Source organism: Oryctolagus cuniculus, chromosome 7, assembly GCF_964237555.1.
Source record: "Oryctolagus cuniculus chromosome 7, mOryCun1.1, whole genome shotgun sequence".
Taxonomy (NCBI): domain Eukaryota; kingdom Metazoa; phylum Chordata; class Mammalia; order Lagomorpha; family Leporidae; genus Oryctolagus; species Oryctolagus cuniculus.
Genome location: NC_091438.1, coordinates 141,024,854 through 141,051,688, shown reverse-complemented (window position 1 = coordinate 141,051,688; position 26,835 = coordinate 141,024,854). Strand labels below are relative to the sequence as shown.

The 26,835-nt window shown below is 42.9% G+C and overlaps 1 protein-coding gene across 4 annotated transcripts in view; it reads left to right on the top strand.

Moving 5' to 3' along the window:
• The window catches only part of ZCCHC17 (zinc finger CCHC-type containing 17), a 66,185-nt gene that overhangs the window by 24,272 nt on the left and 15,078 nt on the right, over positions 1–26,835 (top strand). For all 4 annotated transcript variants that reach the window (XM_070078870.1, XM_070078869.1, XM_070078871.1 and 1 more), the window contains exons 3-7: positions 17–74; positions 13,452–13,552; positions 16,730–16,821; positions 24,172–24,272; positions 26,078–26,223. In XM_070078870.1, the coding sequence (XP_069934971.1) occupies positions 17–74; positions 13,452–13,552; positions 16,730–16,821; positions 24,172–24,272; positions 26,078–26,223 (498 nt within the window). The remainder of the gene's footprint in view (positions 1–16; positions 75–13,451; positions 13,553–16,729; positions 16,822–24,171; positions 24,273–26,077; positions 26,224–26,835) is intronic.

The window sequence follows — 26,835 nt, the reverse complement described above, 5'->3', positions numbered from 1 at the left end:
TTTTCTATCTCTATAGGTTGCTATGGTGACAGACTATGGAGCCTTTATCAAAATCCCAGGCTGTCGGAAGCAAGGTAGGAGCCTATAACTTGCAATTAAGCTCTTTCATTCCACTCTCTCCACTGTAACCCTGGACATATATGATTACACATTGTACCTTTTTTAGAAAGTAGTTATTTTGATTGTTGTTTTGTTTATATTGCAGAGATATGAATACAAACAAGAATTGACAATTCATTTTTAGCAGATTTTTTTTTTTTTTTGAAGATTACTTATTTACTTGAGAGACGTAGTTACAGAGAGAAGGAGAGACAGAGAGAGAGGACTTCATTTGCTGGTTCACTCCTCCAAATGGCTTCAATAGGCAGAGTGGAGCTGAGCTGATCCAAAGCCAGGAGCTAGGAGCTTCTTCTCAGTCTCCCATGCAGGTGCAGGGACCCAAACACCTGAGCCATCTTCTGCTGCTTTCCCAGGTCATCAGCAAGGAGCTGGATTGGAAGTGGAGCAGCTGGAACTTGAATAGGCACCCATATGGGATGCCAGTGCCACAGGCAGAAGCTTAACCTACTATGCCAGAGTGCCAATCCCTTTAACAGCTCTTACTTCAAAAGGGTGATGCTCTCTGACTTGGGGAAGAAAGATAGAGTATAGCTAATTGAGTTCATTTCTAGAACCAACTCCTCTAGACTTCAGCTATTACCTTCAGCAAGTCTCTTGACATCTTTGGATATAGGATTTGAGGGAGGGCAAGCTACTTCTCTGAGGCTGAGTTGTAGTATGTGGAATGGGAGTACTATTATAACCAATACAAATATTGTATATATAATGCTTTGAATTTTATTCATAAATAGGCATCTGTTAAATATTTTTGGACAGTCTCTTTCATGTCTTTCATCTTCTCAAAACAGTTGTAATAAGTATAAAAGGCCACAAACTGATGGCCTGCCAGGTAGAACCACAGCCAGGACTAGAACCCAAGCCTTTTGATTCCTAACTGAGCGGGCTTTCTCCTATTTCAAGCTGCTAGTGGACCCAAAGACTCAACTCACTAAAACAAGTTAAAGATTTTAGCATACAAAATGCAACCATGGTGGGGAGAGGTGGCATTGTGGCACAGTGGGTTAAGCCACTACTTGTGATGCTGACATCCCACATGAGTGCTGGTTCGAGTACCTGCTGTTCCACTTCCCATCCAGCTCCCTGCTGACACACCTGGGAAAGGAGTAGAAGATGACTTGGGCTTCTGAACCCAGGTGGGAGACCTGGGTTGAGTTGAACTAGCAGATGGAAAAACACTCTTAGTCGTGTGTTCTCTGTCTCTCCCTCTATAGTGCTCTTGTATTCTCTTTGTCTTTCTCTCTCTGTAAATCTGCCTTTCAAATAAATAAATAAATGCAACCATGAGAGTACTATAAGAAAATTTAGAGAAATATTTCATTACATAAAAAACTTAGGTTGATGTTGTGGCATAGTGGGTAAAGCCACCACTTGCAAGGCAAGCATCCCATATGCATGCCAGTTCAAGTCCGGGCTGCTCCATTTCTGATCCAGCTCCCTTCTAATGGCCTGGGAAAAGGAGTGCAAATGATCCAAGTGCTTGGGCCCCTGCCACCCATATGGGAGACCTGGATGAAGTTCCTGGCTCCTGGCTTCAGCCTGCTCAACCCTGGCTATTGTGGGCACTTGGCGAGTGAGCCAGTGGATAGAAGGCCTCTCTGTCTCTCTCTTTCTGTAACTCTGATTTTCAAATCAACAAATAAATCTTTTTTAAAAAAATCAAGCACCTAGTTGTAAAAATCATGATAAGCAAAGTTAAATTTGGAAAAAATTTGCAGTACATATGATAAAGGGCTAATAAAAATGGTGGGAGAAGAGGGAAAGGGGCCAAGGATATGAAAAAAACAACTCATAGGAGAAAAATTTCTTCTCAGTATTGGTTAAAAAGTAAGTTTGAACTGTGATTCTCCTATAGAATGGAATACTTTTCACTCAGCAATAAAATGGAATGAGAATGAAGTGGTAATACATGCAGCAACCTGCATCAATTTCCAGATAATTGTGCTGAATGAAAAGAAGCCAACCCCAAGAAATTCTGTACTTGTGTGACTATTTATGTAACACTTTTCCACTGAAATTGCCTTATTGGCATATAATTTACATTCCATACATGATACCCACTTAAAGTGTAGAGTTTTATGGTTTTTAGTATATTCACAGAATTCTAGAATCATCACTACAATCTAATTTGAGAACATTGTCAAAATGAAACATTGTTGGCCCAAAAAGAAACCTTGTCCCTTTGGGAGTCACTCCAAATTCTATTTCCTAGCTTTAGGCAGCCACCAGTTTGTTCATATGTTTGCCTGTTATGAACATGTCTTATAAATGGAATCATAGTGCTTTCAAGGTTTATTTGTAGCATGTACTTGATTCCTTTTTTTTTTTTTTCTTTTTCTTAAAGGCAGAGGGACAGAGAGAAGGACAGATAGAAATAGCTTCCATCTGCTGGTTCATTCCCATGTGTGTGCGTGCATGCAGGTGTGTACACACACACACACACACAATAGAATACAAATAAAATGGGACATTTGAAAAGATCTAATAGATTGTACCTGTGATTTTTTTTCTCACACAAGAAAAATTCTCTGATTCTCCTGGTGAATTCTCTGATGTCCAACAATTCAGTTTAATTCTGATCCTAATTTCTTGGGAGTTAGTGCTAGGATTCCACAGATTTAAGGGCTCAATTTCCTAAGACTGACTTCACTTCAGATGTTAGTTCCAAGTATTGAATTCCAGGTTACTCACACTTTTGTCTGACAAGTCTACCGTTTTGGGCATTCCCTCCCCATCCCCTCAACCTTCCAGGCACTCAGATTTGATCACTTGATAGAACAGCTCACAGAACTCAGGAAAATGATATACTAGTAATTTATTTTAAAGGATACAAGTGAGCAATCAGATAAGGATATACACAAATATATTACATATATAATATGTATAATTTTTTTGTTTTTTTAATTTGAAAGAGGGAGACAGAGCTTCTCTCTGCTGATTTGCTCCAAACATCAACAATGGCCAGGACTGGGCCAGGCTAAAGCTAGGAGCCAAGAACTCAATCTAGATCTTCCACTGGGTGATAGGGATCCAACCACTTCTGCCCTCATCACCTTCTGCCTTCCAAGGTGTGCATTGGCAGGAAGCTGGAAGTGAAAGCTGGAGCTGGGCATCAAGCCCAGGAACTCCAAATAGGGATGTGGGCTTCTTTCCTGGGTCTCAACTACTAGACAGAGTGCCTGTCCTAAGTATGTATGTTTCTTCTATGATCATATTATGTCTGTTTTGATGGTATACTGTAGTTTTATGAAATATCACCATTGAAGAAAACTAGGCAGAGGGTACATATGAAGGATCTCTGTATTGTTTCTTTTGAATGCATATGAATCTGTAGTTATCTCAAATATTTTCAAAACGGATTTGAAACACTTATCTTTGAGATGAACAAGTCTTTAAAAAGATTGCTATTAATACCTAGTGCTAGAAATGGGCACTTTTATTCACTCTTAGGAACATAAATTATCACAGACTTTGGTAATGACTATCAACATTCAAAAATTGTTTTTCGGGGCCAGTGCTGTCGCTTAGCGAGTAAGGCTGCCACCTACAGTGCCAGCATCCCATATGGGCACTGATTTGAGTCCCTATGAGTCCCGGCTGCTCTGCTTCCAGTCCAGCTCTGCTATGACCTGGGAAAGCAGTGGAAGATGACCCAAGTCCTTGGGCCCCTGCGCCTGCATAGGAGACCCAGAAGAAGCTCCTGGCTCCTGGCTCCTGGCTCCTGGCTCCTGGCTCCTGGCTCCTGGCTCCTGGCTTTGGATTGGCTCAACTCCAGCCATGTGGCCACTGGGGAGTGAACCAGCAGTTGGAAGACCTCTCTCTCTCTCTCTCTGCCTCTGTAACTCTGCCTTTCAAATAATAAATAAATCTTTACAAAAAATTGTTTTTCAATGTATTCACTAATTTAAGTTTTATTTGAGAGAGAGAAAAACACAAATAAAGAAAGCCCCATCTACTGGTTTACAGCCTAAATGATCATAATGACCCTGGGCTGAGGCCAAAGCTGGGAGCTGTGAACTCAATCCTGGTCTCCCTCATCTGTGGCAGGAACCCAATTAATTGAGCTATATTGGTGCTTCTCAAAATTTGCATTAGCAGAAAACTGGAATTAGCAGAATTGGGTATGGAAGCCAGGCACTCTGATGAGAGATGTGGATGTTTTAATCACTAGACCAAACACTCACTCCTGTGTTTTATTTGAGAGAGACAGAAAAAGAGCAAGAGCTTCCATCTACTGGTTACTCCTCAGATGTCCAGGACTGGGCCCGACCAAAGCCAGGAGCCGGCAACACAAGCCAAGTCACCCATGTGCATGACAGGAACCCAGTTACTTGAGCCATCATTGCTATCTTCCAGCTGGAGTCAAACCAGGTATTCTGATTGTCCAAGCCCTTGGGCCCCTGCACCCATGTGGGAGACCCAGAAGAAGCTCCTGGCTTTGGATCGGCTCAGCTCTATAAGGCATGCACCTCTTTGTGTCTGAAGACAAACTTTCTTGTTATTGTACTTGCCATGGCTGCCAGTGTCTAAAAGTACCATTTTTACCTGGACATTTATGTGACACTTTGGGGACTGTGGGGATTATGAGCCTGCTACCTCCCAGCAATCAGTCTTCACCTCAGTTGTGTTTACACCCTGTCAGGTAATGCCTCTGATGTGTGACTGACAGCTTGCAAGTGAATCTGTCAGTCTGACAGCTGTGCTTAGAGAAGCCTCAGAGGATGAACTCAGGGAGCCAAATAATTAGGCTGAAACTGAGTTCTAATCTTGGGATTTCCTGCAGGTTTATTGGATAACTTGAGCAATTGACTTTCTTACAGTGTACCTTATTTCCTTTGTCCCGAAGGGGGGTATTATTAAGTCTCACCCTGAAAAGGCTGAGCTATGAAATAACTCAGGTCTGATCAGATCTTAATATCTTTGAGTCAGGAAGGTAGACTATAATTTGAATAATAAAAAATTTGAAGTAATTTCCAAAGCTTTTATTCTCAATTCTTTAAGCACTACTGAGTTGAAGACCCACTCCTATTCAGATTTAAACTAGATTTTGGGCCTAGCAGTTAAACTGCTGGTTAGGATACTGGCAGTACTTGGATTTGATTCCCTCTTCTGGCTCCCAAGTCCTGCTAGTGTAGACCCTGGGAGGCAGTGATGGTAACTCATGTAATTGGGTTCTTGCCACCCACACGGGAGACCTGGTTAGCATTCCAGCTCCCAGCTTTGGCCTAGGCCCAGCCTTGGCCTTTGCAGGCATTTGGTAAGTGAATATGCAAATGGGAGCTCTGTTTCTCTCTCTCAAATAAATTAAAACACAATAAAAACCATTTTCTTTCCCCTCTCAGAGTTGTCCAAAAGAACTTTCTGTTATGATGGTAGTGTTCTGTATCTGTTCTGACTTATTTTCTGACACTAATCAATTCTACAGTTGGGTATACAGTAACTCAATTCTGACATTATCTACCTTGAGTTAGCATCAGATCCTACAAGTTAAAAGAGTTGGTTCCACAGGATTGCCTCCACTTCAGATTCCAAGTGCATGTCCTGGGCCACCTGTATTTCTAATCAACCAGATGTAAATTGGGGTTCCTGTATCCCCTTCATCAAGTTTGATAATTTGCTAGAATGGCTCACAACTCAGGAAAATGCTTTACTTAACTTTGCAGGTTTATTGTAAATGATACAACTGAGAAAGAGCCAAATAATGGAAGCAGTGCATAGGGCAAGGTATGGGAAGAGTGAGATGGAGAGTGTGCTCTTTCTGGACATCCTCCCAGGACTAGGGTTTGTTCACCAAACCAGAAGCTAAGTCTCTAGCTTGTACCTTTCCCCTTCCAGGAGTGGGGAGGTTGGTGGGGGAACAGACAGTTCCAACCCTTTAATCACTTTGTTTTGACCCACTCCATTCTGAGATTCTCTAGGGGTCACCCTCTGTCATCTGCCACCATATTAGCATAAAGACTAGAGTGATCAAAATGGGATTTTTTTTTTTAAAGATGTATTTATTTATTTGAAAGTCAGTGTTACACAGAGAGAGAAGGAGGCAAAGAGAGAGAGGTCTTCCATCCACTGGTTCATTCCCCAGATAGCCTCAATGGCTTCACCGATTCGAAGCCAGGAGCTTCCTCTGATCTCCCATGCCATCTTCTACTGCTTTCCCAGGCCATAGCAGAGAGCTGGATCGAAAGTGGGGCAGCCCAGACTTGAACCAGCACCCATATGGGATGCCAGCACTGCAGGCAGCAGTTTTACCTGCTACGCCACAGTGCTGGCTCCTAAAATGGGTTTCTTGTGAATGGCAAAGGACATTCCTGTTCATGAGGAAATTCCAGAGGTTTTAGGGATTCTTTGCCAGGAATAAAGAATAAATATACCTTTATAACATATCAGTGCTATCTAATATAGTAATGACTTTTAAATTTCATTTAGTGGGGCCGGCGCTGTGGCGCAGTGGGTTAAAGCCCTGGCCTGAAGCGCCAGCATCCCAGATGGGTGCCGAATCTAGAGAGGCAGATCTTCCATCCACTGGTTCACTCCCCAGATGGCCACAATGTCCAGGGACAAGCCAGGCTGAAGCCAGGAGCTTCAGCTGAGTCTCCCATGTGGGTGGCAGGAGCCCAAGCACTTGAGCCATCTTCCACTGCTTTTCCCAGGCCAACAGAGAGCTAGATCAGAAGTAGAGCAGCCAGGACACAAACCTGCACCCATATGGGATGACGGTGTCACCAGCACTTTGTGAGTCTTTCATAGAGCTGATATAAAGATCTAATGAATGGGGCCGGCGCCGCGGCTCACTAGGCTAATCCTCCGCCTAGCGGCGCCGGCACACCGGGTTCTAGTCCCGGTCGGGGCGCCGGATTCTGTCCCGGTTGCCCCTCTTCCAGGCCAGCTCTCTGCTGTGGCCAGGGAGTGCAGTGGAGGATGGCCCAGGTGCTTGGGCCCTGCACCCCATGGGAGACCAGGATAAGCACCTGGCTCCTGGCTCCTGCCATCGGATCAGCGCGGTGCGCCGGCCGCGGCGGCCATTGGAGGGTGAACCAACAGCAAAGGAAGACCTTTCTCTCTTTCTCTCTCTCTCACTGTCCACTCTGCCTGTCAAAAAAAAATTAAAAAAAAAAAATAGAAAAAAAAGATCTAATGAATGGATGGATAGACCCAGCATAGAGTCAAGGGGCCTCAACTTTTATTTGGTGTTTTCTACTATAAATACTTTATGCAACTCTTAGTAGTATGTGCATATAACAATAAAGTACCTCTCTCTCTCCCTCTGTTCTCTCCCGAAGGCGCCACCCCTCCCCCTGCCCCTCACCTTTCAACCTAAGTAAATATGAACAAAATAAAACAAAATAAATAGGCAAGCATTATGGTGCAACTGGTTAAGCCACCTCTTGGAACCCCACATCTCATATGGGTTTGCTGGTTTGAGATCCAACTGCTATGCTTCTGATGCAGTTTCCTACTAATGTGCCTGGGAAGCAGTGGATGATGGCTCAAGTGATTTGATTTTTTTGCCACTCACATGGGAGATTTGAATGGAGTTCCTAGCTCTTGGACTAGACCTGGCTGTTGTAGCTGTTTAGATAGTGAACCAGCAGATGGAAGACCGTTCTCTCTCTCTCTGCTTTTGAAATAAATAAAGTACCTCTGAAGAGTTCAGACTGCCTTCTTTATTTTTTTAAAGATTTATTTTATTTGAAGGGCAGAGTTACAAGGTAGTGGGGGCAGGGGGAATCTTCCATCTGCTGGTTCACTCCCCAGATGGCCACATTGCTCAGGGCTGAGCCAGGCAGAAGCCAGGACCCTGGAACTCCCATCCAGGTTTCCCACGTGATTAGCAGAGACCCAGGTATTTGGGCCATCTGCTGCTTTCTCAGGCACATTATCAGGATTGGAGGTGGAGAAGCCAGGACTTGAACCAGCATTCAAATGGGATGCCAGTGTTACAGGCCATGGCTTAACCCATTGCGCCTCAGTGGTGGCCCCCAGAGTGCCTTCTACAAATGAATCTAGTTATGAATTCACATATAGATTATGGGATTAACCATATTTAAAAATATGCCAAAGGGCTGGTGCTGTGGCACAGCGGATTAACACCCTGGCCTGAAGTGCCAGCATCTTATATGGGTACCGGTTCTAGTCCTAGATGCTCTTCTTCCGATCCAGCTCTCTGCTATGGCCTGGGAAAGCAGTAGAAGATGGCCCAAGTCCTTGGACCCCTGCACCTGCATAGGAGACCCAGAAGAAGCTCTTGGCTCCTGGCTCCTGGCTTTGGATTGGTTCAGTTGTGGCCATTGCAGCCTTTTTGGGAGTGAACCAGCAGATGGAAGATTTCGCTCTCTGTAACTGTCTTTCAAATAAAAATAAATCTTAAAAAAAAATAGGCCAAGTTATTACTTTTAAAGCTATGACTGAGAAATTGAGACCACTTAAGACTTCAACAATTAACCTGAATGTGATTTCAGAGATAGAGAATTAAGCTAGAATAATGGATTCTTTTATGAGAATTGACAGCTCATTAAACCTTCATGGGATGGAAAAGTATATCAAAACACTTATTTCCTTTTTGTTAATTCCATGTTGAAGCAGTTTCTGATCACTAATCTAATTTTTCAGGCATTTAATATGGGGGCAGCAGGTAGTCCAGATGAGGACTGAGAAACTTCCAGGTATAAGAAAAATATACCCCATATATTAGCATTTCATCTAAATACCTAAGACAAGCTGAATATAAAAGAAGGAATTTATTTTGGCTCATGATTTTGGAGGTTCATATAGTCCAAGGTCAGGTGATTGGTTTGTGTTCATTATGAAACATATAATTAAAAAAAAAAAAGATTTATTGGAAAGGCAGAGAGAGAGAGAGAGATCTCCTGACTACCCAAGTGCCCTCAACATCCAGAGCTGGCCATGCTGAAGGCAGGAACTCAATCTGGTTCTTCCACATGGGTGGCCAAAGCCCAGCTACTTGACCTATTACATGCTACCTGCCAGGGTGAACATTAACAGGAAGCTATAACTGGGAGCAGCGCCAGGAATTGAACCCAAGCACTTCAGTGTGGGATATGAGAGTCTCAAGTGGTGTCTTTTAGCTACTATGCCAAATACCTACCCCTTCCCCATCTTGTAAAATACTTTGCATAAACATTTGATGACACTATCATTCAGATATATCACATAATCATTTTATGTTTTTTCTAATTTTTCCTGTTAAGCTTCTAGAAATGACATATTTATCCAGGAGAGAGGTGACTGGACCAAAAAAATATCATACTTAGGGATTTGGTGGGTGAACAACAAGTTGCTGATGCCATTGTTTCTTTGTTGATACTTCACTAAATCTTCCGTTTTAGGGAAGAAAAATAATGTCCTCTCAAGTATAAGGGTCAATATTAGTTTCCTTCACAATTTCCTTTAGCCATAGACAAGAGGTGTGAATTTTAATAATTCAACTATAATTGCAGGCCAAAATGTGTCAAAGTAAAAGACTTTTATTTTCATTAGGGGTTATGAATTTCCTCTTTAAACTTCCCAGTTAGGCTAGTCTTCTCATTTCATTATCATGGAGGGAAAATCAAATGTATAAGTTTTACTAAGCTTGGAGGTTATGTGTTGGTCTGTAAAAACCTGGGGGAGACGGTGTTGTGCTGCAACAGGTTTATCTGCCGCTTGTGACACCAGCATCCCATATGGGAGCACTGGTTCCAGTTCTGGCTGTTTGACTTCTGATCCATTTCTCTGCTGGTGGGCTGGGAGTGGAAGATGTCCCAAGTGCTGGGCCCCTGCTACTCATGTGGGAGACCCAGATAGAGCTCCAGGCGTCTGGTTTCAGCCTGGTTGTGCCCTGGTGAGTGAACAGTGGATGAAAGATCTCTTTCTCTTTATCTCTTTGTCTGACACTTGGCCTTTCAAGCAAACAAACTGATAAATAAATCTTAAAAAAGAAACAAACATTGGAGGCCAGTCTAGTGGTGCAACAAGTTGCCACTTGCAATGCCAGCATTCTATTTCAGAGTGCTGGTTTGGATTTTAGCTGCTCTACTTCCACTCAAGATTTCTGATAATATGTCTGAGAGAGCGGTGGAAGATGACGTAAGAACTTGGGGCCCTGCCACCCATATTGAAGACCCAGGTGGAACTCTGGGCTGCTGGTTTTGGCCTGTACCAGCCTCAGCTGATGTATCCATTTGGGGAGTGAACCAATGGATGGAAGATATCTCTCTCACTGTCTGCCTTTCAAATAAATGAGTAAATTTTTAAAAAGGGAGGGGGGCAAAACGACTTGAGGCCAGTGTTGTGGTATAGTGGGTTAAGCTACTGCTTATGATACCTGCTTCCCATATCAGAGTGTCAATTTGAGACCTGGCTGCTGTGGTTCTGATCCAGCTCCCTGCTAATATACCTGATAAGGCAGCAGATGGTGGCCCGAGGTACTTGGAGCTCTGCCACCTATATGGGAGACTATGATGGAGTTCCTGACTCTTGGCTTCAGTCTGGCCCAGCCCTAGCTGTTGAAGCCATTTGGGGAGTGAATCAGTAAATGGGAAATCTTTTTGTTTCTACCTCTGTTTCTGATGCTCTGCCTTTCAAATGAATAATTTAAAAAAAAATTTAAATGTAGCTTTTGTAGTATATAAAACATTTTGGAAGCCCCAGAGTTACTCAGATAGGTAGGCTATCACCCTCCAGAATTCGATGATGTAGTAATAGAGATCCAGAAAGCATGGATAGAGAAAGCGAGGTTTCCAGAAGGAGCTCCAACTAGAAAGGGCAAATACTTTGGGTTTCACACACATATGGACACCTGAATACACGTGGTGTGTGTATGAGTGTGTGTGTGAGAGAGTGAGCAAGTGATAATAAAGATGAAATAATCTCATAGGCAACTTTAAGGGGGTAGTTTTTAGATATAATTCCTGGTTTATCATCATTAAAATAGTTTATTCTCATTTTCTTAAGACTATAATAATAGAATAATTACTTATTTTTAACAATGTTTTTAAAAGATTTATTTATTTATTTATTTGAAAGAGTTACAGAGAGGCAGAGGCAGAGAGTCTTCCGTTTGCTGTTTCACTCCCCAGATGGCCACAATGGCTGGAGCTGAGGTGATCCAAAGCCAAGAGCCAGGAGCTTCTTCTGGGTCCCCCACGTAGGTGTACAGGGGTCCAAGGACTTGGACCATCTTCCACTGCTTTCCCAGGCCATAGCAGAGAGCTAGATTGGAAGTGGAGCAGCTGGAACTTAAACTGGCTTTACCCACTATGCCACAGCGCCAGCCCCCAAATTTTAAAAAACATATTTATTTATTTGAAAGGCAGAGTTACAGAGAAGCAGAGGCAGAAAGAGAGAAAGGTCTTCCATTCTCTGGTTCACTCCCCAAATGGCTTCAACAATCGGAGCTGGGCCAGTCTGAAATCAGGAGCCTGGAGCTCCTTCCTTGTCTCCCATGGGCTACAGGAGTCCAAGCACTTGGGCCACCCTCTGCTGCTTTCCCAGGAGTATTAGCATGGAGCTAGGTTGGAATTGCAGCACCTGGGATTCGAACTGGCACCTGTATGGGATGCCAGCACTGCAGGCAGAGGTGTAAAGCTCTATGCCACAGAGCTGGCCCCCATAATTGAGTTTGTTGAATATTAGTTTGTTCCTAAAATTTCTTGCCTTAAAAATACATTGAGTTTTTTTTTTTTTTTTTTTTTAAGGCTTACTCATTTATTTGAAAGTTAGAGTTATATAGAGAGGGAGACAGAGAGAGAGAGAGAGAGCTTCCATCCACTAGTTCACTCGCCAGATGGCTGCAATGACTGGGACTAGGTCAGGCCCAAGCCAGGAGCCTGGAGCTTCTTCCAGGTCTCCCATGTGGGTAGCAGGAGCCAAAGCACTCGGGTCGTCTCCCGCTGTTTTTTTCCAGGCCATTAGTAAGGCGATGGATTGGGAGTGGAGCAGCTGAGACATGAACCGGTGCCCACATGAGATGCCAGCATTGCAAGTGGCGGCTTTATCCACTACACCACAATGCCAGTTCCATTGAGTATTTTGATGTAGATCAGCCTTCCTGAAGCATGTAGGCTTTCCCATGTATAAGATTATTTTCAAAGGACAGATTCCCAGAAACAACTGTTGGTCAAGTTGATTATTAGATAATTAATCCAAGGGGCAGAAATATAGTTGAGAAATACTTAGACCTACCTTACTGGGAGTCTCAGGGATAAATATACCTTCAACCCTGTCTGTATCAGGTGTTCAGATGACACCCTGAGGGCTTTGTCTTTTGTTTACCAGGTCTCCTTTGCTTCCATCGGGCAAACTCGCCATCTGGTGGTGAAGGTGTGCAGTGACAGTTTTTTTGTAGTTTATAATTCTGATGAAAGGCGTCACAAAATGATTGAGTTAGCTGGTTTCTTTTGTCTCATTGAACCAATTAACTGTTGCCAAGGAGATGAAGTACCTCGATTGACTAAGCCTGTATCATTCATTTATAATTAGGGGTTAGGTCGGCTCCAAGCAAATCACAAGAACTGACCAGATTATTTTAGAGTGTAAGATAGGTGGGCCTCAAGAGGAAGGGACCTGGGACTGACAGTAAAAGAACATCTTAAATATTTTATTATATATTATTAAGTGATTTTGTGTAATTTAAAATTTATATATATTAAATCAACATTTTTACCATTTTTTTATAGCCATTGCTAAGTGACTTTCCAAAGTTTGTTGTGGCTTAAGTAATATTATTACTTTTGCCAATATTGAGTTTTGTTGTTTTCTAAAAATACTTTGTTCATATTTCCTGTTTTCACTTAACATCTATCATTATGTTCTATAACTATATTTTAAATGTCTACTCATTCTTCATTTAACTGATTGTCATAGTTTGCCAACCTCTTTTTCAGTTATTGGTCATTTAGATTGTGTTATACTTCTTTTTTTAATCCTTATAAGTAATAATACTGCAGGTATTGTATATACATGGATTTTTTGTCACAGTTGAGTTTTTTCCTTTGGAAACAATTCCAGTGATGATGTTTTTGCATCAAAGATAGAAACGTTATGCCTTGGCTTTCAAAAAATTTTACCAATTTGTATTTCTGCCAGTATTATATGATGTAGTTATTTTGTCAGATTTTTACTAGCCATAAGTATTATTTGAAAACATGTTTGCTGGTTGATTACATTTTAAAACATTCTGAACTTGTTTTAATTTGCAATATTAAATTAACAAATATTTTTCAGTGAAAAATTCACTTCTCCATTGAATTCTCCTATTTGTCTTCTTATCTAGCCATTTACAATATACATGCCACTCATGCCCTTTTTTAAATTTTATTTCTCCTTGTGCCCAGGTCTGGTCCATCGAACTCACATGTCATCCTGTCGGGTGGATAAACCCTCTGAGATAGTAGATGTCGGAGACAAAGTGTGGGTGAAGCTTATTGGTCGAGAGGTAAAGTTCTGTGTAGCTTTGATATAGTTACAAGATAAAACACTGGGATTTGGCCGGCGCCGCGGCTCACTAGGCTAATCCTCCGCCTAGCGGCGCCAGCACACCGGGTTCTAGTCCCGGTCGGGGCGCCGGATTCTGTCCCGGTTGCCCCTCTTCCAGGCCAGCTCTCTGTTGTGGCCCGGGAGTGCAGTGGAGGATGGCCCAGGTGCTTGGGCCCTGCACCCCATGGGAGACCAGGAAAAGCACCTGGCTCCTGGCTCCTGCCATCGGATCAGCGCGGTGCGCCGGCCGCAGCGCGCCGGCCGCGGCGGCCATTGGAGGGTGAACCAACGGCAAAGGAAGACCTTTCTCTCTGTCTCTCTCTCTCACTGTCCACTCTGCCTGTCAAAAAAAAAAAAAAAAAAAAAAAAAACACTGGGATTTTCTTGGTTTTATGATAGTGGGTGTGTAGGTGTTGTTGATTATGGCTGACAATTTTTTTTAAGACTTATTTATTTTGCTTGAAAGTCAGAAGTCAGAGTTACACAGAGAGAGAAGGAGAGGCAGAGAGAGAGAGAGAAGGAGAGGCAGAGAGAGAGAGAGAGGTCTTCCATCTGCTGGTTCACTCCCCAATTGGTCGTAATGGCCAGAGCTGCGGCAGTCTGAAGCCAGGAGCCAAGAGCTTCTTCCAGGTCTCTCACGCAGATGTAGGGGCCCAACGACTTGGACCATGTTCTACAGCTTTCCCAGGCCATAGCAGAGAGCTGGATCAGAAGTGGAACAGCCGGGTCTCGAACTGGCACCCATATGGGATGCCAGTACTGCAGGTAGTGGCTTTACCCGCTACGCCACAGTGCTGGTCCCATAGCTGAAAATTTTATTTTTAGAATCTTGACACTATAATCTGTCTTGTATATAAACCTTTTGCCTGTCCTACAAACTCAGAGGGAATGGTGTGAACTACAGAAACATAGTGCAGTAAGTACGTGTTTGTAAAACTTCCTTCCCTAAAGTTTACCCATATGATGGGTAGGGAGGATAAAAAAGAAGAAAAGAACCAAAAAGAGAGAAGGAAGCTTAATCTGTGATACTTGTCTTTATCACAGACTTCAAAGACTGCCTGCCAGGTAGTCTTCAGTTTGTGCTAAAACAAAAAAGGATACAGAGAGTTTAATGTCTGCCTGCAGTGCTGGCATCCCATATGAGCACGATTTAGTCCCGGCTGCTCCACTTCTGATCCAGCTTCCTACTGATGTGCCTGGAAAAACAGCACAAGATGGCTTAAGTGCTTGGGCCCCCACACCCATGTGAGAGACCAGGAAGAAGCTCCTGGCTCCTAGCTTCAGCCTGGCTCAGCCCAGCCATTGCTGTCATTTGGGGAGTGAACCAGCGGATGGAAGATCAGTTGATCTCGCTCTCTAACTCTGCCTTGCAAATAAATAAAATCAATCTTTTAAAAAAAGGGGGGGGGGTGGTTGACCAGACATAAATGATCCCAACTATTATGGAGCTTATATAAAATATGGGCGGGGGCCGGCACCACGGCTCACTAGGCTAATCCTCCACCTTGCGGCGCCGGCACCCCGGGTTCTAGTCCTGGTCAGGGCACCGGATTCTGTCCCGGTTGCTCCTCTTCCAGTCCAGCTCTCTGCTGTGGCCCGGGAAGGCAGTGGAGGATGGCCCAAGTGCTTGGGCCCTGCACCCCATGGGAGACCAGGAGGAAGCAGCTGGCTCCTGGCTTTAGATCGGCACAGCATGCCGGCTGTAGCAGCCATTTGGGGGCTGAACCAATGGAAAAGGAAGACCTTTCTCTCTGTCTCTCTCACTAACTCTGCTTGTCAAAAAAAAAAAGAATGGAGGAGACAAATTTCTTAGAAGACAAAAATATTGATAAAATACTTTTTATCAATTGTAAATTATAATAAGTGTTGTGTTGGGTTCAAACAGTATTGGCAGTAGATTTAGATAAAATTGTTTGGAAGGGGCTTTCTGAGCAGATGATGTATGGGCAGAGACCCAAAGGAAGAGGAAGTAGCTACCCAAAGTGAAGAGTTAGGATTACAACATTTCAGGCAGAGAGAATAGCTGATGCAGAGACCTTGAAGTGCAGAGGAGCTCCATGTGCTGCAGGAAGTAAAAGAAAGCTAACATGACTAACATGTCTTTGTGCTTAGAGGAGTGGTCCAAAAGAAATCTAGTCTCCAGGAATGTTCTAAAGCACATCTTAGGCTTATGGATTTCAGAACTGATTACTATGATGAATTTACCTGGAAGAAACAGTTTTTATTTTATTTTATTTATTTATTTTTTAAGATTATTTATTTGAAAGTCAGAGTTACACAGAGAGTAGGAGAGGCAGAGACAGAGAGAGAGAGGCCTTCCATCTGTTGTTTCTCTTTCCAGCTGACTGCAATGGCTGGAGCTGTGCCGATCCAGAGCCAGGAGCTTCTTTCAGGTCTCCCAAGCGGGCGCAGGTGCCCAAGGACTTGGGCCATCTTCTACTGCTTTCCCAGGCTATAGCAGAGAGCTGGATCTAAAGTGGAGCAGCCAGGTCTCAAACCAGCACCCATATGGAATGCCAGCACTGCAGCCGGTGGCTTTACCCACTATGCCACAGCACCGACCCCCGGTTTTTATTTTATGCCCATTTACCTGCACAGGCCTTGAATTTCTTTTGCAATTTTTATTTATTTTCATTTTATTTGGACTACAGAGAGACAGAGACAGAATTGTTGGTTCACTCTTCAAATGCCCGCAAGAGCCAGGGCTGAGCCAGGTCAAAGCCAGGAGTCTAGAACTCAATCTAGGTCTCCTACATGGGTGATAGGGAACCTAGTACCTACTGTCTGCAAAATTGCACATCAGCAGGAAGCTGGATTGGAAGAGAAGTAGCTGGAACTCAAACAAGTCACTCCAATATGGATGCAGGTGTCCCAGTCACTTAACCACTGAGCCAAGTGTCTGCCCCTAAGGCCTTACATTTCTGAGCTGTCATTTCCCGTCTTTCTCCCAGAGGAACAGAAATGAGATGAAGACCATTTCCTAACTTCTTCTACATTAGGTCTGCTTATTATGCTTCTTTGTTTCCTGAGGGACTCAACATTTGTTATGAAGATGGAAGTTTTAATTCTTAAATAATTCTAGATTTGGCAGTCTTAATGATACAGTTTTTGGTGATTTTGCTTTTGTCTTTTTCAGATGAAAAATGATAGAATAAAAGTATCCCTCTCCATGAAAGTTGTCAACCAAGGAACTGGGAAAGACCTGGATCCCAACAACGTTATCATTGAGTAGGTAGAAAGTTCGGATGAGCTAAAATCCTTCTACCTTCCAAAGCATACAGTGTTGTAGTAAGTCAGACTGGGCTGGGAACTCCTCCATATAGACTTTGTGACATTGATAGGTTATACAGCCTCTGTGATCTGTAGTTTTTAGGGATATGAAAGTTATCCTTATATGTAGTTAGTCGTTACTGCATAGTTCTAAAACACAAAATGCTAACAAGCAAAGGTCCTGGCATAGGGGTACTGCATCAAAGGTTTTGTTTCCTTCCACTTAATCTTTCTGTTTCTTCCCTTTTACCAGTTAGCCGATAATTGTTCATGGAGTACAGATGGTCCCTGACTTTTGATGGTTTGATTTAGAATTTTTTGACTTTATGATGGTGCAGAAGCATACCCATACAGCCATTCTGTTTCCACTTTCAGTGTACCATTACATAGGTTACATGAGATATTCATCGCTTTATTATAAAAAAAAAGCTGTTAAATAATTTTGCCCAGCTGTAGGCTAATGTGTTCTGAGCACATTTAAGGCAGACTAAGCTAAGTAACAATGTTTAGTAGGTTAGGTGTATTACATACATTTTTATCTTAGGATATTTGTAACTGACAATAGGTTTATTGAGGCATAAGCCCATTGTAAGTTAAGCAGCACCTTTGCTGTTAGTTCCCTCTCTTCTAGTGATTTCTGCATTAGAGCTACAAAAAGGTAGCTACAAAATGAGAGTAGCAATTTCAGTGGAGTTTAGATTCCCTCATCTTGGCATACACTGAATTCTGAATGCAGCATCTTATTTAAATTGACTCTCTGACCTTTCACTTAGAAATGGAAGATTTTCCTTTTTTTTTAATTGCATCTTCATTTGATGATTTTTTTTTTAAGATTTTTTTATTTATTTGAAAGTCAGAGTTACACAGAGAGAGGAGAGGCAGAGAGAGAGAGGTCTTCCATTTGATGGTTCACTCCCCAATTGGCCGCAACAGCTAAAGCTGTGCTGATCCGAAACCAGGAGCCAGGAGCTTCTGGTGGGTCTCCCATGTGGGTGCAGGGTCCCAAGGACTTGGGCCATCTTCTGCTTTCCCAGGCCACAGCAGAGAGCTTGATCAGAAGTGGAGCAGCCAGGTCTTGAACTGGCACCCATATGAAATGCCGGCGCTTCAGGCCAGGGTGTTAACCCACTGCGCCACAGCACCGGCCCTGAAATGGAAGGTATTTTATTCATGTAAGATAGTGGTATTTGTTTGTAGGGAAATGCTTATATGTATAGCTATGAAAAAACTCACTTTGAATATGAAGGAATTTATTGAAAAGGAAGGGAAATGCTATTTATTGAATACATACTATGTACCAGGCATTATGCAAAACAATTTAGCTACATTAGGGCTTACATTTCTTATAACCTGTGAAGTGAGTGTTTATCTCCATTTTACTTCACATTCCTGCTTTCTAGCTTGGTGCTAGCTAATAAGTAACTTGCTTGTGGTTATGTAATAAATCATAGTGGGTCAGATGTTGAAAGCTAGAACTCTCTGACTTTAAAGCTACCCTTTTCACAATGTAATGCTTCCAGTTGTTGCATGTGACAGAGTTTTTCATATTTCTGTAGTTTAATCTCTAAATATTGACATGTTTGTAGGGCTGCTTATTGACAAAACACTTTTTAGTTACAGTAGGAATCCTTTATATCTCAGAGCTCAGAAATGTTATTTAAGTCTGACATTTGTTGATTGCATTATAATAAATAGCTTCTGCTCTGGAATCCTGTTCTGCACAGACTCATTAAAAAGTGATGAATTTCCCAAAGCTACCCTTCCAGTGGTAAAATATGAAGCAAGTGAGATAAAAGAGCTAACTGTTTCTCAGAGAAAGGGCGGGGAGAGGATCAAGGGCACTGTATGTATCTCTGTGTTTAGGCTATTTCTAATGACAGTCACATGGCTGAAACAGTAACTGTTATAAACTGGGTCTGTAGCTGCATTCAGGAAAAAACTTGGCTTAGTGAAACAATTATTGGTTTTAGGGTTAGATTTGAATCAGAAAGAGTCCTAGTTCTGCTTCAGAAAAGCATATAACCTTGACCAGATTACTTAGTCTCTGAACCTCAGCTTCATCATTATAAAATGGAGATATTAGCTTAGCAGTTGTGATGCCTGCATTGCACATCAGAGTGCCGGTTTTGGTTTTCCTTTTATTTTTATTTTTTTAGTTTATTAATTAATTTGAAAAGCAGAGGGACACAGAGAGAGAGAGTGAGCAATTGATTTTCTATCCACTGGTTCAATCCCCAAATGTCCACAACAGATGGAGCTATGCCATGCTTAAACCAGGAGCCTGGCACTCTATCGGATCTTCCACTTGGGCCATCTTCCACTGCTTTCCCAGGTGCATTAGCAGGGAGCTGGATTGGAAGTGGAGCTGCCTGTACTTGAGATTGGTGTGCTTATTGGATGCCTGTGTTGCAGGTGGCAACTTAACCTGCTGCATCAAAACGCTGGCCTCCCATTTTGGTTTCTACCTTCAGCTCCCAATTCCAGCTTTTCCACTGGTGCAGACCCTGGGAGGCAGCAGGTGATGGCTCAAGTGGTTGATTCCTTACTACCTAGATGGGAAATCTGTATTGAATTCTCAGCTCCTGGATCTAACCTTGGCCTTTGTGGGCATTTGAGAATTGGAATAATGTGTGGGAGCTCTGTTTCTCCAATAGAATCTGTAAAATAAAAAAATAGAATGAAGTCATGACGCATATCTTAGAGATGATGGAATGGGGACTGGCACTGTGGTGTAGTGGGCTAAGCCTCCACCTGTGGTGCCGGCATCCCATATGGGCGCCAGTTCAAGTCCTGGCTGCTTCACTTCCTATCCAGCTCTCTGCTATGGCCTGGAAAAGCAGTAGAAGATGGCCCAATGTGGGAAACCTAGAAGGAGCTCCTGGCTCCGGGCTTCAAATTGGCTCAGTTCTAGCCATTGCAGCCATTTAGGGAATGAACCAGCAGATGGAAGACTTCTCACTCTCTGCCTCTGCTTTTCTGTAACTCTGCCTTTCAAATAAGTAAATAAATAAATCTTTTTTTTAAATGATAGAATTATTTAAGAAAAAAATAATTTTAATAAGGAGTCAGCTTAGTAGCTAGTCTGTAGAAGATTATATAGGCAGTTACTTGTGGTTACTGTTTTAAATGACTCTTTGTTTTTCTGGTAATATCGGAGGTCATCATACCTTCACTTTTTTTGTTTGTTTTGTTTTTTACTAAAGATTTGTTTATTTGAAAGATAAGGAAATAGAGAGAGAGAAAGATCTTCCATCTAGTAGTTTACTCCCTAGATGGCCGCGATGACCAGTAGTGGGCCAGGCCAAAGCCTCTGCCTTTTGTTCTTTTTAAAGATTTTGTTTTCTTTGTTTCAAAGGCCAGAGTGGCAGTGAGAAAGAGGGAGAGAGATTCATTCACTGGTTCAGTCCCCAATGGCTGCAACATCCAGGGCCAGGCCAAAGCCAGGAGCTCAGAGCCCCATCTGGGGCTCCAGTGTGTGTGATGGGGCCCAAACACGTGGGCCATCTTCCACTGCCTTCCCAGGCTGTTTAGCAGGGAGCCAGATCAGATGTCAGGCAGCTGGGACTTGAACTGGCATTCACAATATGGAATGCCACTCTTGCATTAAAGTGTCAGCTTTAACCCACTGTGCCACAACACCAGCCCCTCTGCATACGTTTTGGTTATTTTGAAGATTTATTTATTTATTTGAACGCGTTACATAGAGAGAGGAGAGGCAGAGAGAGAGAGAGAGAGAGGTCTTCCATTCGATGGTTCACTCCCCAATTAGCTGCAACTGCCAGATCTACACCAGTCTGAAGCCAGGAGCCAGGAGCTTCTTCTGAGTCTCCCATGCAGGTGCAGGGGCCCAAGGACTTGGGCCATCTTCTACTACTTTCCTAGGCCATAGCAGAGAGCTGGATTGGAAGTGGAACAGCTGCGACTAGAACTGGCACCTAAATGGGATGCCAGTGCTTCAGGCCAGGGTGTTAACCTGCTGTGCCACAGTGCTGGCCCCTCTGTGTGAGTTTTGAAGAGTCAAATCCTACTCAGCCCATAACAAGGAGAAAAATTAGAGGAAGGCAGTAGTTAGTACTTTAGGTAAAACATGATCAGGCCTAAACTAGCCTGCTAGCAATAAAGACAAGACAGGGAGGCATGTGGGTGAGTGATTTTTGAATGATTGTTAGGTGGGAAGTATGATTTATTTTGTAGTATGTTAGAATCCACAGAGTATTGGCTTTGATGACAACAGAATTTGTTTAAGCTGCACTTATATAAGGCACTGAAAACTCAGCTCTACAAATAAGGACACCTGAATGCCATTTTGTGTGTGTGTGCGTGACTTTCCTGCTATAGGTTTGTTATGCAAGTATTTTTTTAATAGGACCCTATCCCATAACTCATGCCAGACAATGGGCTTCTTGTCCTTTGAGTAAGATTCTTCTAGAGCAGAAACCAAGAATGTTGAGCAAACATTTAGGTAGCTGCTGGTAAAACATATGGCTGTTTAAGTATATGAGCCACATGCTTGGGCTTTGTAGACTTACAGATATGAAGAATACTTCCCATCACTGCTTTCTCTTGGGCAACAGTGTGAACAGTGTGTTCCTGGAGAGCCTACCTGAGATGCAAAGAGTGAAACAAAATAAATTAAACAGAATGAAATGCTGAGAAGGTAGGACGCTGAGGAAGCAGAGTATTAACAGAGTAGTTAATTAACTCTTCCTTGTGATAGCAGGGAACAGTTCATAGAGCAGGCAGTGTTGAGCCAAACTTTGAAGAGGTTCAGAATTCAGTGAATGGGACAGATTCTGGAGTATGCTTGTCCCCTTGAGCCTGCATGTCTCATGAAACTGTTGGCTAAAATATGTGAAGTGATTAACTTTGTTCTGCTTTTGAATAGCTATTCTGCATTTCTCTAGGTAGTGTGACAGGTTTGGCAGAATATTTCTCTACTTTTGCTGGACTATAGAGGTGTAGTGAATGGTTTGAAAGTCTTAGGTATTAAACATTTTCTGAGTACCCTGCAGGTACTGTGTGTTATAGTAAAGGCAAAAACTAGAAGTCATGACAGCTGGAGCACTGACACTCGGCTGGCAGGAGTGTACGTTGTTGAAGATACTATAGAAGACTGTTGGGCAGTGCTACTAAAGCTGATTCCCTGAAACCCAGCAATTCTGCTCCTCTCTGGAACCAGGCATTTCCTAATAGAAATCCACATACCAGTCTATGGACTAGAAAGTTCATAAAGACACACTTTTTTTTTTTAAAGATTTATTTATTTTATTTGAAAGGCAGAGTTATGCAGAGGGAGAGAGAGAAAGGTCTCACTCCCCAGATGGCTGCAACGGCTGGAGCTGTGCCAATCTGAAGCCAGGAACTTCTTCCGGGTTTCCCACATGGGTGCAGGGTCCCAAGGATTTGGGCCATCTTTCACTGCTTTCCCAGGCCGTAGCAGAGCTGGATCAGAAATAGAGAAGTTAGGACTCGAACCAGTGCCCATAAGGGATGCTGGCACTGCAGGCAGCTGCTTTACAGGCTATGCCACAACACTGGCCTCAAAAGTACTCTTACAGAAATTACTCAAATGCCCATTGACATTAGACTATCATACAGCAATGAGAATGATCGCTAATTACATACACAGGGATGGGTCTCACAAGCAAACGAAGCCCGACACAGAAGTGTCCAAGTCTTTGACTCTGTTTACTGTATATGGTTTACAAAAATAGGTAAAATGGGGCCAGTGCATTGGCACAATTGGTTAAAAAGTTGCTGCTTGCAGTGCTGGTATCCCATATGGGCACTGGTTCAAATCCTAGCTGCTCTACTTCTGATCCAGCTTCCTGCTAATGTGCCTGGGAAAACAGCAGCGGATGGCCCAGGTACTTGGGCCCCTGCCACCCATGTGGGAGGTCCAGAAGAAGCTCCTGGCACCTGGCTTCGACCTGGCCCAGCCCCGGCTGTTGGTGTCCACTTAGGGAGTGAACCAGTGATGGAAGATCTTTCTCTCTCCTTCTCTCTCTGTAACTCTGTCTTTCAAATAAATAAATGGATCTTAAAAAAATAAATAAATAAGTGAAACAAATCTATACTAATGAGAAACCAGAACTGGGGTAACACTGTGGCGTAGTACGCTAAGCCTCCTCCTGTGGCGCCAAACATCCCACATGGGCACTGGTTCAGGTCCTGGCTGCTCCACTTCTGTACTTCTGATCCAGCTCTCTGCTATGGCCTGGGAAAGCAGTGGAAGATGGCTCTAGTGCTTGGGCCCCTGCACCCATGTGGGAGACCCAAAGGGAGCTCCTGGCTTCTGGCTTTGAATCAACTCAGCTCCAGCTATTATGGCCATTTGGGGAATGAACCAGTGGATGGAAGACCTTTCTCTCTGTCTCTCCCTCTCTCTGTCTAACTCTGCCTCTCAAATAAGTCTTTTTTTTTAAAAAAAAAAAAAAAAAAGAGAGAGAGAGAGAGAGAGAAGAAACCAGAATCGCATTTACCCTCAGGGGGAGCCTGGTGGCTAGAAATGAGCACGAGACTAGCTTCTGAGGCACTGGCGCCAATGCTGTGTTTTCATCCGAGTACTGGTGAAAATGAGCAAACTGTATACTTCGGAAAAAACTATATGCATATTCAACTAAGGTCAGAATTCTGGAATTTTATAAAAATGCCATGGTGTTGTGATCAAAGAGATTAATTCTGGCTGAGGTGCTCAGGGAAAAAGAGCGAAAGGAGGAGAAGTGATGCCTGAGCTGAGTTCTGGAAGTGCTCACGTAATAAAGTATTAAGGTGGGAGCAAGGAGGCAAAGCAGAGCGCTTTGGAGAGAGGGAGCTGCCTGAGCAAAATCACTGAACCATCTGGGAAAGTGAAATAGTCTTGTTTGGATACAACATATTGTGTAAGTAAAGATGAGACTGGAAAAGTAGGTTAGTTAGAGACATGCGGTGAAAGTCCTTGAATGCTGAAGTAGGTAATTTAGGCTTGATTTTCTAGAAAGCCTTTGGTACACTTTTAAACCATGAGTAACCTGGTAAGGGTTATAGGGTGTTTATCATGGTGGGTAATTATAGCTTCATCCTCTGTGCATTAGTGAGATGAGGCCTAGTCTGATTCATGATTGTTAATTCAAAGCCTTGTCCTAAATTTTTAAAACTGGCTATTTCACATCATTACTTTCACTGCCTGTCTCGTTCTGCACAACACTTTTCCTTTCCCTTCTTTTTCTCTTCTCCCTGCCAAAAATAAAATCCAAGTCCGACATACCTGGTAATATCTTTGGGTGCATCTGTTCGGAGAGCCAGCAGTCAGTGTGTTTTTCATAACAGGCAAGAAGAGAGGCGGAGGCGGTCCTTCCAGGACTACACTGGGCAGAAGATCACCCTTGAGGCTGTTCTGAACACTACCTGCAAGAAGTGTGGCTGTAAAGGTAAGAGGAACCCTCTGCAATTTCCATCGTTCTGTCCTTGTAGATGGACCCTTTACTGAGTGAAGGAGACAGCCCAGTGTTCATTTAGCTCACCCTGTTTTTGAGCCAAATGATAACCTCACCTGCCTATGCTATTGTTTCTGCCAGACCTATATCTGAGTTCATGGCTTGATGCTTTTTCTGTTTACTTTTCTGAATACTGGCCCTGCTGGATTCTGTATCACCACTCCCTGCTCTGCAACTGATGTCTTCCCTGGGCAAAGTACTTTTATACAAGGCCAGGAGGGATCAGAGTATTGAATTATGATTAGTACTCTAAACTTTTTTATCTCCAAGGATGGTTACTATTATGCAAAAGTCAGGCAACTTGAAAGTAGGTTCCTTAAGGATCCAGGTTAAACCCTTTGTTTCTTAGCTTTATCTGTTTTACTTCAGAGTTCTGAAAACAGTATCCTTTTAGTAATGAAGAATAGAAGATAGTCACTTGTTTTTAGCTCTCTTTCCTCAGGTTTCCTCTAGTCTTACTCAAATATTAAAAAGCTCTTTCAGCCTGACTTCCTTTGTTGGAGCTATAGTGAGAAGGATTGCCAGCTTCTCATTTTCACAGTGCCCTCAATTTGTCACCCCTTGTCCCTAGCCTTCCTTCTATCCTGCTCTGTTGATTTTTCTACAACAGTAAGTAACAGACTTGTACCTTCATTAAGTTGTGGAGTTTAAAGCCCCTTTATGGCATTAACATAGAAGGTGAAAGGGAAAAACGGAATTGAAAGAGTACCTTCTCAGGGGAACTGTGAGAGCATTCTAGACATTTGGAAAACTTTTACTGTATCCCTTTCCAGGCAACATCCAGCTTATGGACCCAGAAGTGCGTTGCTATTTGATTATCTCGTATAATTCCTCTGAGCCCTGAGACAGGATGTGCCACAAGCACAAACAAAACCAGCTATGTAGAGCATAGCATCTCTTAAACGACCCCTTACTAGCATTGTAGGCTCAGGGAAGGTAGAGTCTCTTACCTTGTGTCCATGAGGCAGAGAATAATGAGAGGTGCATTTTGTCCTAGTCAATAAAAGGCAGTTGGTTTTACTACAGCAGAGCGCAGGGCAGGGAGGCATGATACCTGGGGTGAAGTACAGCTCGGCTGATCTCTCTGTAACCTTGAACTGCTTGTCAACTCTGGGCAATCATATCTCCTGTACATGCAGGATGTTGGATTCGAGGAACTCCAAGGGCCCTGCCAGACCTCACTGTCTGGATGTTCAGTGCCCTAGGTGACTGTGCCTCTCTGTGTGTTTGGATGTATGTGCCCACTTCCTGTCAGCTATCTTCCTTTATGACTTGGCCTGGCACTCTGCTCCATCTGCTAAGCACCCTGCTTTCTGGATAAGCCTTTGATTGTCAAGAATAAGTTTCAAAATTGATGTTTAAAATTTAATGGGCCCTAGTGCTAATGGAAGGCAGCACAAGCCTCATATCCTCTACCATTTTTTTTTTTTGGTTTGTAGAAATTTATTGATATTTCAAAGATGTTTCTTCTTCTATCCCATTCTCCCATTTCTAAGCATTTCTAAGGCAGCACTTGTGTCTCACAGCTGCAATCCCAGCTGCTAGTCTAGCTCTGAGGGAGGGAGTGGTGTGATTTGGAGGTGATGGATTATCTTCTGTGGTTCAAACAGCTGTCCTGAGTGAATTTACTAATATGTTCTGAACCAGTGAGCCCCTTTTACATATGTCTGGGATTGACTATTGACTATTGAGGGGAGAGACTATTTCCTTGCTTTCTACTTTGTTCTACTCTTCTGCAGGTCACTTTGCAAAAGATTGTTTCATGCAGCCAGGTGGGACCAGGTACTCTCTGATACCTGACGAGGAAGAGGAGAAGGAAGAGGCAAAGTCGGAAGAATTTGAGAAGCCTGACCCCACAAAGAATTCTTCTAGAAAAAGAAAGAAAGTGAGTGTCATCTTGCTTTTATTTATAATTTTTTAGAAAGTTTTATTGATTTATTTGAAGGCAGCATTACAGAGAGAGCTCTGCCCATACATATAAATGCAAAATTATGGTCATATAGGTATAGTTTATGCCCTACTGTTTTGGTTTTACTTAAAGGATTTTCTGTTTCCTCAAAAACTTGAGTTAAAAACAATTTAATCCACCCTATGGGTGTATGATTATTTAATTGCTGGATATTTTTTATGACTTTGAACTTGACTTTTTGGCTACAATCTCTTTTTGTTTACTTTGGATACATTTATTTGAAAGAAGTAAGATGGCTGAGTTCAAGATTTAAGCCTCACTAATGTATTGTACCAGATTGCTCTCGAGAAAGTACTTATCTGTCGCCCTAGTTGCAACACTGCCTGCCTGACTGAGTTCTGTCTCCTGTGTGTTAGTTAGAGCGGAGCAATTCATAAAACAGGCATATTTGCATAGTCACACAATAGATGTAGTGAACAATGCATCTGTGGCATGCAGTGCAGTGAGGAAATAAAAGAGCTGTGCTACAGTTTTTTTTTAAAGATTTGTTTATTTGAAATAGAGGCAGAGGCGGAGAGAGAGACAGAG